At 50.0% G+C, this 17,990-nt stretch overlaps 1 protein-coding gene across 4 annotated transcripts in view; it reads right to left on the minus strand.

Annotated features, from left to right (window-relative positions):
• Window positions 1-17,990, minus strand: part of LOC146784476 (guanylate-binding protein 6-like) — a 735,489-nt gene that overhangs the window by 50,865 nt on the left and 666,634 nt on the right. For all 4 annotated transcript variants that reach the window (XM_085633276.1, XM_085633273.1, XM_085633275.1 and 1 more), the window contains one exon: window positions 101-381. In XM_085633276.1, the coding sequence (XP_085489402.1) occupies window positions 101-381 (281 nt within the window). The remainder of the gene's footprint in view (window positions 1-100; window positions 382-17,990) is intronic.

Here is a 17,990-nt window from a genome sequence, read left to right on the forward strand (position 1 = left end):
AAATGTGAAATTTCTACTACAATAGGATTGATGTGGCCTCCACGTCTGCAATAAAAGATGACGAAGAAACACAAACAAAATGGCTGATTCGTGAAATTACCCCCAGTCGCTTCTGAAACTCCTGATTTTCATCCTTAAAGGAGCGCTCCATGAAGATTTTGATGGCCTCTTTCTCACACTCAGCGTGCAGGTCTAGCAACACTTTCACAGTTGCCGTTGGGAATTTTACTCGTTCCCTCATCTGCTTCTCGTAGTGCGCGAAAGCCTCCTGGATGGCTGCAGAGTTCTCCATCTGTGCAAGAGCATGCACGGTGTTCTCTATGCAAGGCACTGTCCCGCTGCGAATGGCATCCACGTAAGTCACTGCCAGGTTTGCCAAAACTGAAAGAAAACCATAGCTTCAAATCGTAGGCACCTTCAAAACCGATGTACAATTATTTTGATCCCACAAATTATACAGCATCATACAGTTTAGAGAAGGGACTGAAATATTCTTTTTTTTAAAACATCTCTTTATGTGGTTTTACAAGTGTCAGCATCAACACTGCGCAATTGTAATAATCCATGGCGCTTTCCATTATCACAAGAGATACCTTCAAAGGGGTAAGCCCCATCCTTAACTACCCTTCCACACAACAGACCAACTACTTCCTCAGCCTCTCCCAATCCCCAACTGGAGGAAGAAAGAGCATCACAGTCCAAAACAACACAAACACTTCAGTATGGGGATTGCATTTGTGCTAAGTACCACCACAAGAGACTCTCAGGGGTTTATTCAGAAGAACGTGTGATAACTACCACATGAGTAGCGTAACGCAACTTTCAATATCGCAGCCCATCGCGGAAAAATAACCCCGTGACAACATGGAATTCACAACAAAGCGGTACCATGTGATAGTCTGCCGAAAACGCGGACAATGTCCACTATACAACCACCCCGACGGAGATAAAAACACAAACCACAACACCAGAAAACCTGCGATGAGCCCGTCCGCGATGAGGAAAGCAGGGATAAGCTCCGCCAGGACCGCGAAACACACAGCAGGCGGGAATAAGCACAACAAAAGCCTGAAAAAGTAAGACAGACCAAACAGAAAACAACAGCCAACCACAATGGAGGCTAGCCGAGCCAGCAGACAACGCCATCAAAACCATTGGCAATAAAATATTGTACATGGCCGGCCAACTTGGACAAGATGAATGCAGCCTGAGAGCGGAGGAGGACAATGGCAGAAAACCAGAACACCAGCAATGATGCGAAAGGCACAAACAAGCAGAAACACGGCAACAACAAGAAGGCAGCAATACACACCGGAGGTGGGAGTCCAGCGCCACACCAGGAGCTGGATTACATGGAGGAAAAGGTCTCCGCAACATCCGTCTGGATACGGTGGCAGGACTCGGGGACCGTAAACTGCACCAAACAGCAGACACAACAGCAACAGGGAGAGGAACCAGTAGGGAAAGGGGGGACAGGGGAGATGGGCACAGTGGCACATATGCACAACTAAGCACAGCACAACTGCAGACAAACCATGCCCAAGAGTACCCAACACCAATCAGGAGCACAAGTCACACAACCCGGAAATGTCACACCACTGAACAAGCACAGAAGTGAACACAACACCGCCTCAAAGGAAGAAGGATGAGCCAAATCAGAGACGAAGGGACATCTCACACTCAATGCAGCACACACACATAGGAAACAGAGCACACCAAAATCCAACACAATGTGGTACAAACACCAACCTGTGCACAACCAAACACAGGACACAAGTGCACCCGCCTGTGGCCGGTAAACAGCCATTTGCATCTGGCAAAGCACGAAACAGGGACATGATAATGCACAAGTACAAACACACAGTCCTGACAGGGTAGCAATGCACGGATGGCAGGGAGCTAGAGAGTCTGTGACACACAAATTGGCATACAAATCAAGACACAACACAGTTGGAGACAAGTGAAAGTGAGGAAACTTTATCAACAAGTGCGAGTCAGTACGGCCAGGAGAAGTGCCACGATATGCAGATCAATGAAGCAGCACGTCTGAATGAGAAACGTAGGAAAGCGGCCATGTCCACCTCGGGGGAGTCCTCCACCAACACAAGTCAGTGCCAACCAGCTTTGGTTGTCCGCCTCTGGATCATGAGTCCAGGCCAATGCAGACATTTCTGCTGTCGTTTTAGGACATGTGACCAGATTCCCAACATGCAACCAGGCGTCGGGACACGTGCAATGAGTCACATCCAGTCGTGGCTGCAGGTACCTTGTCACTTGTCCATGAACGCGAGTGCAGCTGCGTAGGCCAACATCTCCAATGAGCGATCCTTATCCACCACATCTGACATGTCGTCGACGTAATCCATCAGCTGCTCCGGACAGATGTACTGACTCCAACCACTGGACCCAATGTGCAGCAAAGCCCAATCGGGTAGTGGCTCAATGTGCTCACTGCACACGACGACTCGTGCAATCTCCCAGGTCCAGTTCCCAGCCTGCATGCCATAAGCGGGCATCACGGTGACACTCCTGGTCGTAGGCCAACAGGGTATGCACACATCGAAATCCAGGTCAGCTACCGCTACGTTGGAGAGGCAGACGTCCATGGACCACTCAAAAATGCATGAGCGACAATGCAACACAGGCTGCACGTAGGTGACGTGCACAAGGTGGAAGCTCTGCTGGTAACTGATCCACAGCGCTGCCAACGTCAGTGCCCCCAGTACATACAGCATACGTGCATGGTACAGCTCCACATGACTGGAGTAGACTATGTGCCCGGGAAGGTCTGCCATTGCGTCAGTGGCTCTGCTTGAAGCGGCACTGGCCTGCCCTAAGACAGTCCTGTGGATAAAATGGCACAGCTCGCTGCAATGAGCAGTGTCTGTGTGCAACGGGTGCAGGACTTGGGTGGGGTGGGAGTACGTGTGAAGGCATTATCACGCACACAAACTACGACCATGGACTACTGCGTGTGGGATGTGTACACGTTGGTCTCATGCCGGGCAGTGCATAGTGTGGGATTCACAAGCACATGCCATCGTACCGGTCAGGGGGTGCTGGGCACATGCAAGTTCCTGCTCGGATCTGCAGATGTGCTCCCGCCTGATAGTGCAGATAAAGGACCTTTCATCCCTACATGAACTTCACCAGCTGCTTGTATACAGGAGATGTACAGAGGCGGGTTGTGGATGTGGTGGGACGTCTGCGACCCTGGGGATCATCGATGACATGCCCAGCACGATGCACATGGGCGAACTCACTGTGTGTCAGGTTGCCACACAGCTGCGCCTCCCTGCCACGGGCACCCACACATGTGTGCGCTGCACGGTTGCTTCACGTACACTCCTACGGGACACCATTCAAATGCCTGTCTGCACATGTCCACCGCCATGCCAATGACAAGGCGACGCTGGACTTCGAAGGTGTGCGCCCACTTGGGTGTTGGCCAATGGTCCGGACAGGGCGTACACAGGTGTCCAGCCCATGGCTGGCTAGGATCGCGCTGCAAATGAGGCCAGGCAACTGACTCCTCAAGACTGATACACATCACACCTGGCATGCATGTGCCAAGACCCCAAGCGTCCTAGCACTCCTACATGTCCCCGTACCTGTGGGCCCACCCTCCTGGGACATGCCACATTGCTGTATTGTGTGCCACCGCCGCACATCATTGATATGTATCTAGGATCTATCATGCCCTGCAGATCTCCATCATGGCATTGCCGCCACAAGGCGTGGCGCTGATGAATGCTCCTGCCCCCACACCATCCACATTTCCGCCCCCTGGTGTGTCAGTGCCTCCCAGTGCAGCAGGCGTATCCACTCAGGCACCTGATGTGTCAGTGGCACACAGTGCCGCAGCCGGTACTGCAACACCCACAGGTGGGGCAGGGCACACATCTGGGGACGAGGACGTAGATGGGACTGTGGTCAGAAGGAACAGGCACTAGCATTCATTTCCGCCACCTGGCCTGTTTCTGCTTGGTCCCGCACATGACCTCATGAACTTCCACTGACCCCCGATACACTCCGATGCACTCACCTTGGACAGCAACATGGCTGCCACATCCTGTTCGACGACCAATGACACGGCGGACAGACTGCGGACTGTACCCTTCCTCTACTGCAGTACATGTCATCCCCAGATAGACTCTGGCTGGCCCTCCACAGGCCCATATTGTGTAGTGTGGTCGGCATTGCCCTGTAAAGCTCCAGCTGCAGAACTGCACTGGATGTACAAATAAACATACAGTGACGCACTGCTTTGTCATGTCTTACATCATTCAGGTATGGATGTGTGGATGGATGTGGGGACAGTGCCCTCCCTTGCGTCACTGATGTTCATCCTGTGGGATGCTTGCCAGACGGTGCGACATTGTATTTTGTGTACCTGACCCCGTGAACACTACAACAGGGACACATGGCATCAGTCACTTCCTTGTCTGGACATGGACTGGACCATGGCCAGAGCCCACGAGTCATTGTGGCAAGCCCTGCGCTGGTCTGGCATACGGCAGGCCAGACCACTTTTGATGACACGCCGATGGGGGCCATCATCGCTACCCGTCGCAGGCGTACTCGCTGGTGGTGTGCAGGTCACTGATCTAGTCGTCTGCATGTCACAGCCACTCCCTGAGGGCAGGTTTGCACACACACCACACCCATCCGGCACAGGCATCACTGGCCATGTGACTCGGCCAACATAAGGAGCTGATGACGTCACAGTCCCCTCTTCCGGTGGTGACTGGATGACGGACGCTCCACGCTTCTCATTCATTATGGGCCCATGAGGAGTTGCGCACAGGGTTGGTGGCATCCGAGGCCTGGCGGGCAGCTCGGGCCTACCGCCACGTGGCGTCACCTCCTGGATAACAGAGTTAATGGCACCCATAGGGCTGAGCGTGTGTGCAGCCTGCGATGGTGCCGGGTGCACTGGTATGTTCCATGCCATGGAGTAATCAGGACCCAGCACCAGACGTGAGACCTGGTGGCCTGCGGCGCGTGGCTGCATGGTGTGGAGGGTGCCATGTCCGCGGGCACTGGGCTTGTGGCTTGCAGCGGCACGTGGTGAGACCTGCCGTCTATGCGCCAGTGGCAGAAGGTGAGCATTGAAGCCTGGGTGTGCATGGGCGGGCATGCTCTGATGGGCGGTGAGAGGGGCTTGGGTGCCTCTGCCTGGATGTGCATGGGTGGGCAGGCGATGTTGTCTTGCGTAATTGTGTGTACTGTGCCAATCGTGTATCTGGACTCTGTTTAAGATGACAGCTCTGTCTCAGATGTGTGACCTGGTGTACTGCTATGCATGCCGGCAAGTGATTGGAGACACACCGGTGGCAGCAGGTGAGCAGTGTGGCCTGGGTACGCAGGGGCGGCTCTCTCTCTCCCTCTCTTCTTCTCTCACTCTCTTCTTCTTTCTCTCTTCTTCTCTCTCTCTCCCTCTCTTCTTCTCTCTGTCTTCTTCTCTCTCTCTCTCCCTCTCTTCTTCTGTCACTCTCTTCTCTCTCTCTCTCGCTCTCTCTCTCTCTCTTCTTCTCTCTCTCCCTCTCTTCTTCTCTCTCTCTCTTCTCTCTCTCTCCCTCTCTTCCTCTCTCTCTCCTTTGCTCTCTCTCTGTGCTCTGATGTGTGCAGGACACACCTTCTCATCATGTCTTTTGTCTTGCAGGCTGGGACCTACGGATTGTCCCGAGGGTAGCGGCCATGTGTCTTCATTTAATTTCAGTGTTAATTTTAATAAAGTTCAATTTGTTGCTTCGGATGTGAATGTTTGCTGCTCATTTCTGTGTTGACACATGCATGTCACCAGTTGTGATTGTGCGACGGCAGGCGGATTATTTTGTGCATGTTTAGGTGTAGCTGATGTGGCATGTCTTTGGTCGGAGATGTGCCAGGGAGGGGTGGTCCTGGGGGTGGTGTCGCTGGGTGTTGTGGCCCTCTTGGGTGTCCGGGCCGAATGATGGTTGGCTCTATGGCTTCTGTTGCCCTTCCGATGTGTCCCTGGGCTGGTCTCCCTTTTGTGGTGCAGGCTGCCGTCTGACTTTACACCAGGTGAGAGCAGGTGTAGATTTCCTGGTGCTAACGAGGCTTATCGCCTGTTTTGTGTTCTTATCGTCGATGTGGCTGATCATTGAGAATGTTCAGGTGTGATGTTGTCGCGGGTTTTGGCACGGGAACGTCTACTCTGCATCTCATTAGCGATAGTTGCGGGGGTCCTCTGTGGTGATGTTTTTTGCAGCTGCTATCGTGGTAAACTGGTTCTGTGGGCTGTTAACACCGGCTTGTGAATGGGGAGGTAAATTTATCACGACTTTGGCTGCGATACAGTGCCGTTAATTTGGCGATGGCTCCTTGTGAATATGCCCCTCAGTGTAATAGACTCAAGTCACTGAATCTTGGAGGATACGTCTAATCTCAGTTTTTCATGACCCTGTATGTAACAGCCAGACAAACTGCCAACAAAGTCTCTATTCCGTATGCAATCGTGTCCCAGAATATAGTTGCCAATTTTACTGTTTCTTGGAGATAATGTTATGTAGCTACCGTGGGCTGACCATATACATGAGACTGTGCTAGGCCAGGTGTCAAGTGACCATGTTAGCATCACAAGGCCTATCTTGCCTCTCATCAAAGCCAAAGAACGTGAAACAGGAGTAACCCGTTTACCCAGTTGAGACCGGGTGGATTATGGTACCAAAACAACAATGTCTCAACCAGTAATTACAGGAACAATTTTAGGAAGAAGCACAAATCATGAAGGAAGGGAAACGAGAGACCAAAGTAAGAAACTTGTTATTATTATACAAATAGTTATAGCAGCACTATAGTACAATCAAATTAAATTAAAGTAGCCAAAAATACACCAATTTTGTACTGACCGTGCTTGGTGCAAGTGATAAGTGCAGTGACACAAGTGATATATACAGTGTGAAACGGCGCAAAGTGAAAACAAACATTAATCATAAACAAATTATATAAATACAATAAATAATTTGTTATAAGGTATAAATCAGGAAGCCGTGGATAACACTGGGATGTCGACGGCGTTTCGACCTTATACAATTAAGGTCATCATCAGGACAATGGCTACAATTTGAGGAGTGCTGAGGTCACACAGTAGTTAAATCTACATGGAATCAAGGCAAACTCTAATGAATAGGCGTTATCAGGAAGTCTTGCAAGCACAAGGAAAATGTATTCGAAGACAGGCTAGCAGTAATTTAAGTATGTTGCAGTAGTCAAAATGCAGTCCAACTGGTACAGATGATATCCACTTTATGTGTGAGTGATTTCACCGAATCAACCAAACCGAATCCAAATGGAACACACGCGCCAATTATCTGAGCTGTTTAGTCCGATTTAACGCGTAAGAGTGCCATAATTGCACATCAAGAGAATGCGGTAGCCGTTACTGGAACCAAAAAACTCTTTCCAAGCAATCCGGTCAATAAATCCCCAGAATGCCAAAACCAAGCGGAGTCAATACGCAAGGACGACTTGGTAGGATGATGATGACCTTAATTGTATAAGGTCGAAACGCCGTCGACATCCCAGTGTTATCCACGGCTTCCTGATTTATAACAAATTATTTATTGTATTAATATAATTTGTTTATGATTAATGTTTGTTTTCACTTTGCACCGTTTCACACTGTATATATCACTTGTGTCACTGCACTTATCACTTGCACCAAGCACGGTCAGTACACAATTGGTGTATTTTTGGCTACTTTAATTTAATTTGATTGTACTATAGTGCTGCTATAACTATTTGTATAATAATAAGAACAAATTTCTTACTCTCGTTTCCCTTCCTTCATGATTTGTGCTTCTCATCAAAGCCAGCTCGTAAAACAAAATGAAGAAATAACGATTAAATAATATTTGTAAAACCAATGTGGGTCCTAGTTATCCGTTATCAAAATAAGCGGTATCTAGACTAGCTGTTGCTGGTGCACACCCACAACCTATATGTAAGGCTCTACACAAGAACTCTTCGCCTCTGGAATTTCGCCGTAAAATGGGCCCCAAATGTGTCTGATATACACTACCCTCTTTATTAAGAATGAAACACACTTTTTCTCTTTACATGTCCAATATATACTTCATCACAGAAATATTGGTGAAAGCCTCTACATTTGGAATTCAAAGCAGTGAGTAAGAAGCATTGAACCCAACTATATAACAATACTGAACGTTTCAAATTCAATACTGTGCAGGTAATTATATTTTGATAGCTTGGAATACGAAAAAGTCAACTTTATTTTTTGTTTATATGCTTTGGTGAAAAATTATAGTTCATACCATAGCAATAAATTGGTAAATATTTTAACAAGCATCATCATATAGAATAAAAAAGGAGGTCTAAAATTGTCCACGATACGAAGGTCTTGGGTTGCACATGGTTCTCCATGACATTTTACAGGAGGTGTCACACCATGTTCGGATGGAGGGGGGCAAACAGGTGCTACTGGGCCGCAGTCGATTGGGTTGAGGGTGTTTTCCTCTGGTGTACTGTGATCTTACCTATTAAAGTTCAGCAAACAGGGCCACGTACAACCATTTAGTCACTAGACTTCTAGTGAGGAAGTGTGAAGGATACTCAAACTAACAATGCAATAAACAAATGTCCAAAACAGTGCTACGCCTTCATGAAAGATAGTACTTTAATACAAACATAATACATTTAAACACAACTAAATACAGTTTTGTGTCCCTGGGTGCTTTTGGGCACTACAGCTTTATTCACAATTTCCCCTTTCTTATTTAAGTGGTCCCTCCCCTCATAGGAAAATATATTAGCATGATTGAAGTTCAGGTACAGTTTTCACTATTTGACAGACTTGACCTAAGTCTCTTATGGCTTAGTCTTAAGTTTCTTAACACATGCGAGGGATCTGTTCTTAAAGCGGGCATCTGGTTTCTTCCTCAGCGTGCTCACCTCCCTCTCTTATGAAACATGGTTCGCCAGCAGGCTGTTCAGATGGCATGTTCCACAACTGCTGCATGGTTGCCTGCCTGCCTGGCAGATGCAGTCGGCAGTTCTAATTCATTTCAGGTAGTTGAGGCTCTGAAAGGGCCAGCCAGTGAAGCCTTTCACTGGCTGGTTTTTCTGCTTACAATGCGGCCATGCACAGCCCAAGTCTTTGATGATGATGTGACCATGTACAGGCTGATTTAGTGTATATGTGGCAACATATAGGCTGATACTCTTAGTGACGATGCCGCTATGCATAGGCAGATACATTTGTGATTTTGCGACTACAAACAGACTGATACGCCCCTAATGATGTGGTTCCTCCAGACACTTACTCCTTCTGCAGAGTTGGCAGGCTCCTTCGCTCTCTCACTAGACAGGCAGGCCTCTATGGGCTTCAGGTCGGGTATACAGCTTGTCTGGCAAGAGGTCCTACTCAGGTGATGTCCTCTCACCTCCTGGAAGCTGGTTATCAAGCAGACACGAGAAATGGTTGCATAGCAGTCCTCTCAGCACTATGCAGAGCATTTCCTACCTTGGTCATAAAAAACTTGCTACTAGAAAAACAAGTGGGGTACTGAGGAGATACATTTATACAGCAAAATCAGACAAGATCTGGGAATACACTGGTACACATTGTCTGCATAGTCAGGATAGGCCTGGGTGACTATCCTGTTAAGTGTCTGTTAGACTTGGCATCTTTTGGTGTGTTTCCCCTGACTTTTTGCTTTCTGACCTCCCGTTTTTGACTCTGTTTTTCCTGGTGTAATGACTCTGCACACTTTCCTCACTGCTGTCCAGTGGGAAAGTCCAAGTGCTCCTGTATAAAATGTGTTATGGATTGGTGTTTCAATTGTTGGCCTATTTGATTTATGTGTCAGTCCCTAGTGAGTGCCAGGGCCTATAAATCAAATGTTGTTGGTGGGCTGCAGCACTGGATTGTGCCACCCTCGCAAACAGCCCGTAAAGTGTACCTCTGGCCTGCCATTGCAGAGCCTGTGCGCAGCCGGGGGCTGCCATGTCGACTTGGCAGGTGCACACAGTTCCAAGTCCCTAAACCTTCCCTTTTCTACATGTTCGTCACCCCTAAGGTAGGCACAAGGTACCCCCGTGGGCAGGGTGCATTGTATGTGAAGGGTAGGACATGCCCTGGTATGTGTGGCATGTCGTGATAGTGAATTACAGCCTACTTCGTTTTTCACTATTGCAAGGCTACCTGATTCCCATAGGCCAGAATGGGCAGTTTGATTATTACATCCTATAATCCTAACTGACCCAGGGAACATGGTAGAAATTTGATTTTAGTATGCCTGAACTCAGAAGGATAAAATGCATCTTTTAGTGAAGGTGGTTTTAACATTCCGTGTTTGAAAATACCACTTTTAGAAAGTAGGTATTTTCTTGTCTAACCATCCAAACCTACCTCTGCTAGTTTGTGTATTCCTTGTCTGGAGTTTGAGTGACAGGGGCTGGGGGATTCCAGGAGACAGGGTGAGTCAGCACAGGGCTGAATAGCAAGATCTACATGTAGATGGGTGGGAGGAGTTGCACCTGGGACCTGAATAGGGCTGTGCCTTCCCTCTATAATGCTGGCTCCACCTCCTGTAGTGCGTCTGATGTCCCTGGCCTACACTGTGAAAGGGTAGAAGGAGTCTTGTCAAGAAAGTGCTCCAGGGCTCACCAGAACTGGTTTGGACTAGGCAAAGGTCTCTCTGCCTTCAGAGAACAAAGAGAAATTGAGGATAAAAAGGGGGACCCAAACCCCAGAACTTCAGAACTTGCTGGAATCGAGGAACCTGCCAAGAATAAGAGCTGGAAGAGCTGCCAGGAGGAGTACTGCCCCTTCGCTCTTTTATTGCCTTGTTGGGTTGGCCTGCAGCTGCTGCTTCTGCCTTGGGCAGTGAAAGGACTAGACTGAATTTTCTCTCCTTTTGCTGAGTATCTCCAAGGGATTGAGGTAGAGCTTGCCCCCTGTTCAAGAAGTCTCAGGAACAGCAAAGACTTCAAGCCCGACGCCGTCTACGACGCCGCTGCCGACTCCGTGCCCTGAAGGCACCGCCGCAACGCTGCACCGCGAAGTTGGTCTCACCAACGATGCCTGCTGACGTCACCACCGAGCCGCTGCTTGCACGGTGACCTGTGGGCACCGCACTCCGCACCACCTTGCTTCATGACGACGCCTTGGTATCCCCAACGACCCCGCTCCACGCCGGACTCGACGCCGCTGCTTGCACCGTGGTTCGAGGGCACCGCTCATAAGGTTACATGACGCACCGCCCTCATCCCGCACCACAGGCTTGGCCTACCAATGCCGGTGCCATCGACTCCAGTTCGTCAGCTGTCAACAGTGCTTCAGCAACAACAATGCCGCTGCCGCACCGTGACCTGCCAGCATCGTGACGAGCACCGCCTTAATTTCACACCGTGACCCTGGTCTCACCGATGACGCCATCCGACACCACCACCGAGCCGCTGCTTGCACCGCTACCTGAGGGCACTGCACGCCGCACCGCTGCACTTCGCACTGCAGCACCCGACGCCTTCCGACGCCAGTGCTCCTGATTCCATCAGAGAGGAGATCGGCCTGCAACGCGTGCGATGAGAGGTCATCGACGACCTGCATTTCTGAAAGGTACTGTTTGCTGTTCTTCAAGACACCGTGGCTGACCCGCGACGCCGCGGTCAGCCAGAACTGTTTGGATTTGTTTGTTCACGACGCCGTGATAGCCCCGGACGGAGCTATCGACATCAAGGAACTGATTTTCAAGGATACTTTGATAACTAAAGATTTTTAAGTACTGTATTGTGGCTTTTTATCGTTTTGATCTTGTTTTAAGTATATCAAAATATTGGATATTTTTCTAAACCGGTGTGGTGTCCTTTTGTAGTGCTTACATCGTGTTACTGTTGGTTATGTGCAAATGCTTTACACACTGCCTCTAAGATAAGCCTGGCTGCTCGTGCCAAGCTACCAAGTGGGTGAGCAGGGGTTATTTTAGGTGTGTAACTCCCTTATCCTGACTAGGAAGAAGGTTCCCTACTTGGACAAAGGTGCAAGCCCTTGCCAACTAGAGACCCCCATTTCTAAAATTGGTTGGCAGCAGTGAGGATAGGACTTGGGTTTGCACTCGACTTACAGTGATGGGTGTGCACTACTACCATATCGCAGACCATTATGTACCACATACAGGTTCTTTTTCTTTTGGCCTATTTTTGATCTTGCCAGTTTGAACTTACTACTTCAACATGCTCGAATCAATTACATCATCTATTGCATAAGTGGAAATTGCCTTTGCGGAGGACCTATAATGTAAAGGAGTTAAAATCAATTTGCATGAACCTGAGGTCCAGGTCAGAGGCCTCGCTAGGAAGGATGAGCTACAAAATGTGCTGAAGGCCTGGGTAGCAGCCAGACATGCCAGTGGGCAATCTGGTGTTCTCAGTGGAGAGGTGGAGGAGCCTGTTCCTAGGATGGATGTGCTTTTGGGAAGGGGGTAACCCTCCAGGCAAGGCAGCAGTAGCTTGTCCCCAGAGGTGCTAGAGGACAGGTGGGAAGCCAGGAAGTTTGAATTGGAGAAACTCAGAATAGAAAGTGAGAGGGAAGACAAGAGAATAGCCATGGAGGAAAGGAAGGTGATGTTAGATCATGAGAGAATTATCAAGGAGCTGGAGCTAAAGAGTAGAACTCGCTCAGATGGTGGCAGCAACGCTTCAGCACACACAGACAGGATTGTACACATCCACAAGAATGTAGTTAAAGAGTACAAAAAGGGTGATGACATACAAAGGTGGTTTCAAGGGTACAAGTCGTCTATTCATATGAATGGGGTCCCTGAGAATAACTGGGGGGCAGGGTTGTGGCCTCTCTTTCCAGAAGAAGCTAGGGATACTCTGATTGCTTTGGGTAAGGGACAGGACCTCACCTATGCTGACATGAAAGACGCTCTCCTCCCTAGGTATGGACTCACTCCTGAAAAGTACAGGGATCAGTTTAGGTCCAGTAAAAAGTCTGAGACCAACACTTGGTTGGAATGTGTGGATATGTTCTGTAGGTCGCTGGATGGTTGGGTGAAGGGCAGTAATGTAACAGATTTTCTGGGGCTCTACAATTTGATTGCATGGGAGCACTTGTCTAGTCTATGTTTTGCAGATCTGTGCCAGTACCTAGTTGACAAAAGCTAACTGACCCCAGAAAGCTTGCTATGGAGGCGGACCGCTGGGTGAGTACCAGGGTCCACAAGAAAGCATTTGGGGGAGACTTAGCCAAAGGGAAAGGTGGTCAGGGTCTCCAGCAGAAAAGTGGAGGGGACAAGGGTAAAACTCAGGAGTTCTCTAAAGGGCCCCAAACTAGTACCCAGGGTAAACGTTCCCATCCCCCAGGTTATAAGAAGAAAGGGGTCTCTACAGGAAAGCCTGCTGAGACCGGCCCCGGCAAGTGTTATGCCTGTGACCAGGTAGGTCACATGAAGGGGGACCCCAGGTGCCCCAAGGGGACACAGCTACCCACCTGTGGACAGTCCAAGGTGTTGGCTAGTGTAGCGCTTGGGGAGGAGGGATACCCACAGGAAGGTGGGAATCCCGCAGAAATTACCCTTGTCTCACTAGGGGACAGTGAGATGATCCCAGGAAACCAGGTGCCCCCTAACACAAAGAAATATAGCGCCTGGGTGACCATTAATGGGAAAAGGGTACAGGCTCTCGGAGATACGGGAGCCTTTTGACCTCAGTCCGGTGTCACCTGGTCTCAGAGAAGCAGGTAGTCCCAGGGCATTCCACCAAATAGTTGCTGTAGACAACTCTGAGCGCCAGTGTATGGTGGCGCTGGTTCTCTTTGAATGGGGGGTCTCAGGTCCTTTGAGGGTGGTTGTGAGCCCTACCATGCCTGTAGATTGTCTGCTAGGTAACAACCTGTGGCAGTCCTTATGGAAGGATGTTGAGCTCAGTTCTCACTTGGGGATGCTTGGGTTGCCAGAGTGGGCATGCATGTCTACTCGGTCAATGGCAGCCAGAAAGGGTGATCAAGAGGACTTGGAGCCTGAACAGTGGCCCAAGTCCCTGCCAAGAGAAAGGGCAGGGGGCGTGGGAAACTGGCCCCCAAAGTTCCCACGGACTGGGAGGAGGCAGACCTCGAGGGGGACGCCCTGGTGCCTACAGGGGAGCAGGTAGCCGAACTGGGGGATATCTCTGAGTTGACCCATTGGCAGCAAGAAGGGGGTCCCACCATGGAGGAATTCTGCAAGGAGCAGAAAGAGTGCCTTACTCTGGAGGGTCTGCGGCGACAGGCTGCAGACCAGGCAGCAGGTAATCAGTCCGGGTCACATCTGATCTACTGGGAGGATGGTCTCCTATACAGTGAGCCTAAGGTTGCTAAGCCTGGGTCAGCCCATGTGCTGGTGGTACCCCAGCGCTTCAGGACCTTCCTACTGGGTCTGGCTCATGACGTGCCTTTGGCAGGACATTTGGGGCAGGACAAGACATTTGACAGGCTTGCCACCCACTTCTTTTGGCCTCAAATGCGAAGGCAGTCAGATGCACACTGCAGGTCTTGCCGAACAGGCAAGTGGCAAGAGTGGGAGGAAGGTCAAAGCTCCTCTGCAACCTTTTCCTGTTTTTGGAACACCCTTTGAAAGGGTAGGGATGGATATTGTGAGGCCACTGGATCCCAAGACAGCCATAGAAAACAGGTACATCCTAGTCTTGGTTGACCATGCCACCCGGTACCCGGAGGCAATATCTCTCAGGACAACGACGGCGTCATTGGTGGGCCGGGCGTTAATGGGGATCTTTTCCCGCATGGGATTCCCCAGAGAGGTGGTTTCTGATAGGGGGACCAATTTCATATCCAAGTATATGACGCCCCTGTGGAAGGAGTGTGATGTAACCTACAAGTTCACCACTCCTTACCACCCACAAGGAAACGGTCTGGTGGAGAGGTTCAACCAGACCTTGAAAGGCATGATCAAGAGTCTAATAGAACCCATGAGGCGTAAGTGGGACATCCTCTTGCCATGCCTTCTCTGCATACAGGGAGGTGCCTCGGGAGTCTCATGGGTACAGCCCCTTTGAGCTCCTGTATGGCCACCCTGTCAGGAGACCTCTGAGTTTGGTAAAGGAGGGCTGGGAGGCAGCTCCCAGGAAAACTCCCCAGGATGTGTTTACTTACATGCTGGCCTTCAGAAACCAAACTGCCAGCTTCAGGAAACTCGTTCAGGCGAACCGAGAAGCAAGCCAGGAAGAAATGAAGAGGTGGTATGACCAGAATGCCACTCTGGTTGAATTTCAACCTAGGGAAACAGAGTGGGTCATGGCCCCAGTGGAACCTTGTGCCTTGCAGGACAAGTGGACTGGGCCATATGAGGTGGTGGAGCGCAAAAGTAACTTCACCTACCTGGTGGATTTGCAGACTCCAAGGAACCCTTTGAGGGTCCTTCACGTGAACCGCCTCAAGCCCCACTTCGAGAGGTCCAAAGTAAGTATGATCTTGGAGACAGATGATGGGGTGGAAGAGGAGAGTGAGCCTCTCCCTGACCTCCTGTCTACCAAGGAGCATGATGGGTCAGTAGAGGGTGTGATCCTCTCCCCTACACTGACTCAAGAGCAGCAGGGGGACTGTCGCCAGTTGTTAGGACAGTTCGCCCCACTGTTCTCTCTGACCCCCGGTGTTACTCACTGGTGTACACATGACGTGGACACTGGTGACAGCCCTCCTGTAAAGCACAAAATGTACAGGCTGACTGACCGGGTCAGGGCCAGTATCAAGGAGGAGGTCTCTAAGATGTTGGCGTTAGGGGTGATTGGGCCCTCCAACAGTCCTTGGGCCAGCCCAGTGGTGTTGGTCCCAAAGGCTGCTGCACCTGGTGCCACTCCAGAACTGCGTTTTTTTTGTGGACTACCGTGGGCTCAATATCGTCACCAGGACTGACGCGCACTCCTTCCCCAGAGCTGATGAGATCATTGATCGGTTGGGAGCTGCCCGGTTCCTCGGCACGTTTGATTTAACGTCTGGGTACTGGCAGATTGCCTTAACCGATGGGGCCAAAGAGAGATCAGCATTCTCAACCCCAGAAGATCATTACCAGTTTCGGGTGATGCCCTTTGGGTTGAAGAATGCCCTTGCCACCTTTCAGAGGTTGGTCAATCAGGTGTTGGCTGGACTGGAGGATTTCAGTGCCGCTTACCTGGATGACATTGCTGTGTTCAGTTCCAGCTGGGAAGAACATTTACAGCACCTGGAGAAAGTGTTGATGGTTCTGCAAGGGGCAGGCCTCACGATAAAGGCCAGTAAGTGCCAGATCGGGCAGGGTTCTGTGGTGTACTTGTGACACCAGGTAGGAAGAGGCCAGGTGGCGCCCCTACAACCCAAGATTGAAACCCTCCTAGCTTGGGAACCCCCCCAAGACCCAGACAGAGGTGAGAGCCTTTTTAGGTCTCACTGGCTACTATAGGAGATTTGTTAAGGGCTATGGCACCATCGTTGCCCCCTTAACAGAGCTGACTTCCAAGAAGCAGCCCAGGAAGTTGATCTGGACTGAGTCCTGCCAGAAAGCTTTTGATGCCCTGAAGGCAGCCATGTGCACGGCGCCCGTGCTCAAGGCACCTGACTTCTCCAAGGAATTCATTGTGCAGACTGACGCTTCAGAGCATGGTGTGGGAGCGGTGCTCTCACAACTGAACGAAGAGGGCCTGGATCAGCCTGTAGTCTTCCTTAGCAGGAGACTACTCCCCAGGGAACAGAGGTGGAGTGCCATAGAAAGGGAAGCTTTTGCTGTGGTCTGGGCACTGAAGAAGCTGAGACTATACCTGTTTGGGACTCACTTCCGGGTTTAGACAGACGATATACCCCTCAGATGGTTGATGCAAATGAGGGGTGAGAATTCAAAACTGCTGAGGTGGTCCATCTCCCTACAGGGAATGGACTTTATGGTGGAACACCGCCCTGGTACAGAACACGCCAATGCAGATGGGCTGTCCAGGTTCTTCCGCCATAGTGAAGAGAACTCCAATGGGATTGGGTAGTTCTCCCTACTTTCAGCAGGAGGGGACATGTGTTAGACGTGGCATCTTTTGGCGTGTTTCCCCTGACTTCTTGCTTCCTGACCTCCGGTTTTTGACTCTGTTTTTGCTGGTGTAATGATTTAGGGTGGGCATCAAATTCCGTTCCTCTCGTGGAATTTGCGATATTTTGACATTTTCGCATTCCGCGGAGAGCGCGAAAATGGCAAAATTTCCACTATTTGCCGCGTTGCGAAGATTTTTTTCATGTTCGCGCTTTGAAAATGTGTTCTCACGCGTGCGATCACCTTACCGGGATCCCTGCATTCGCCGACGAGTTTTCCAATCCGTTCGCGCGCTCCATGAGATGTTGATAGCCGGTTGCGCTATCCCGTGAGAGTTCCGGATCGCGATCACGTCATTCTCCTCACCATCAGACACCGCGAGAGTCTGCGATCGCGAACACGTCATTTTCTACCGCGAGAGAGAGCGTGAGGTCACAAACACTTCAATCTCCACCGCGACAAAGAGCATGAGATCGCGAACACATCATTTTGAACGCACCATCGACATCCGGCGGAAGTGTGGTGAAGGTCGCGATCGCGAACACGCCAAATTTTCGATTTGGAGAAGAATATTAACTCTAGCTGCATAAAACCTTCTCTAAATGATGATTTGGATGGAAAAAACTTCGCTGATTGACATTTGGCTGTCCTTTTTTGTGCAAGGAGTCCTTTTTAAAAAAAAAAAAAAAAACTTTTGGGGGATAGAGGGAGGAAGTGCCACAGAGTCTCCAACTTCCTGTTCCTGTCCATCAGGCTCCTCCCAGTGCTTTGTCCATCTCCTGTTCATTCTGCCTTTGGATTCCAGCTGGAAGGATCACTCTTCGTGTCTGCTGCATCATTATCATTGGATTTGAGGACTTTTGAATTTGATATTCTACAAGTAAGTTGGTGTTGTGTCTGTTTGATTGGGGGCATTGCAGTTGCTGCAACTACAATTTTGGTACTTATCATTTTTTTTTT

The sequence above is a fragment of the Triturus cristatus genome, chromosome 11 (genome assembly GCF_964204655.1).
Source record: "Triturus cristatus chromosome 11, aTriCri1.1, whole genome shotgun sequence".
Taxonomy (NCBI): Eukaryota; Metazoa; Chordata; class Amphibia; order Caudata; family Salamandridae; genus Triturus; species Triturus cristatus.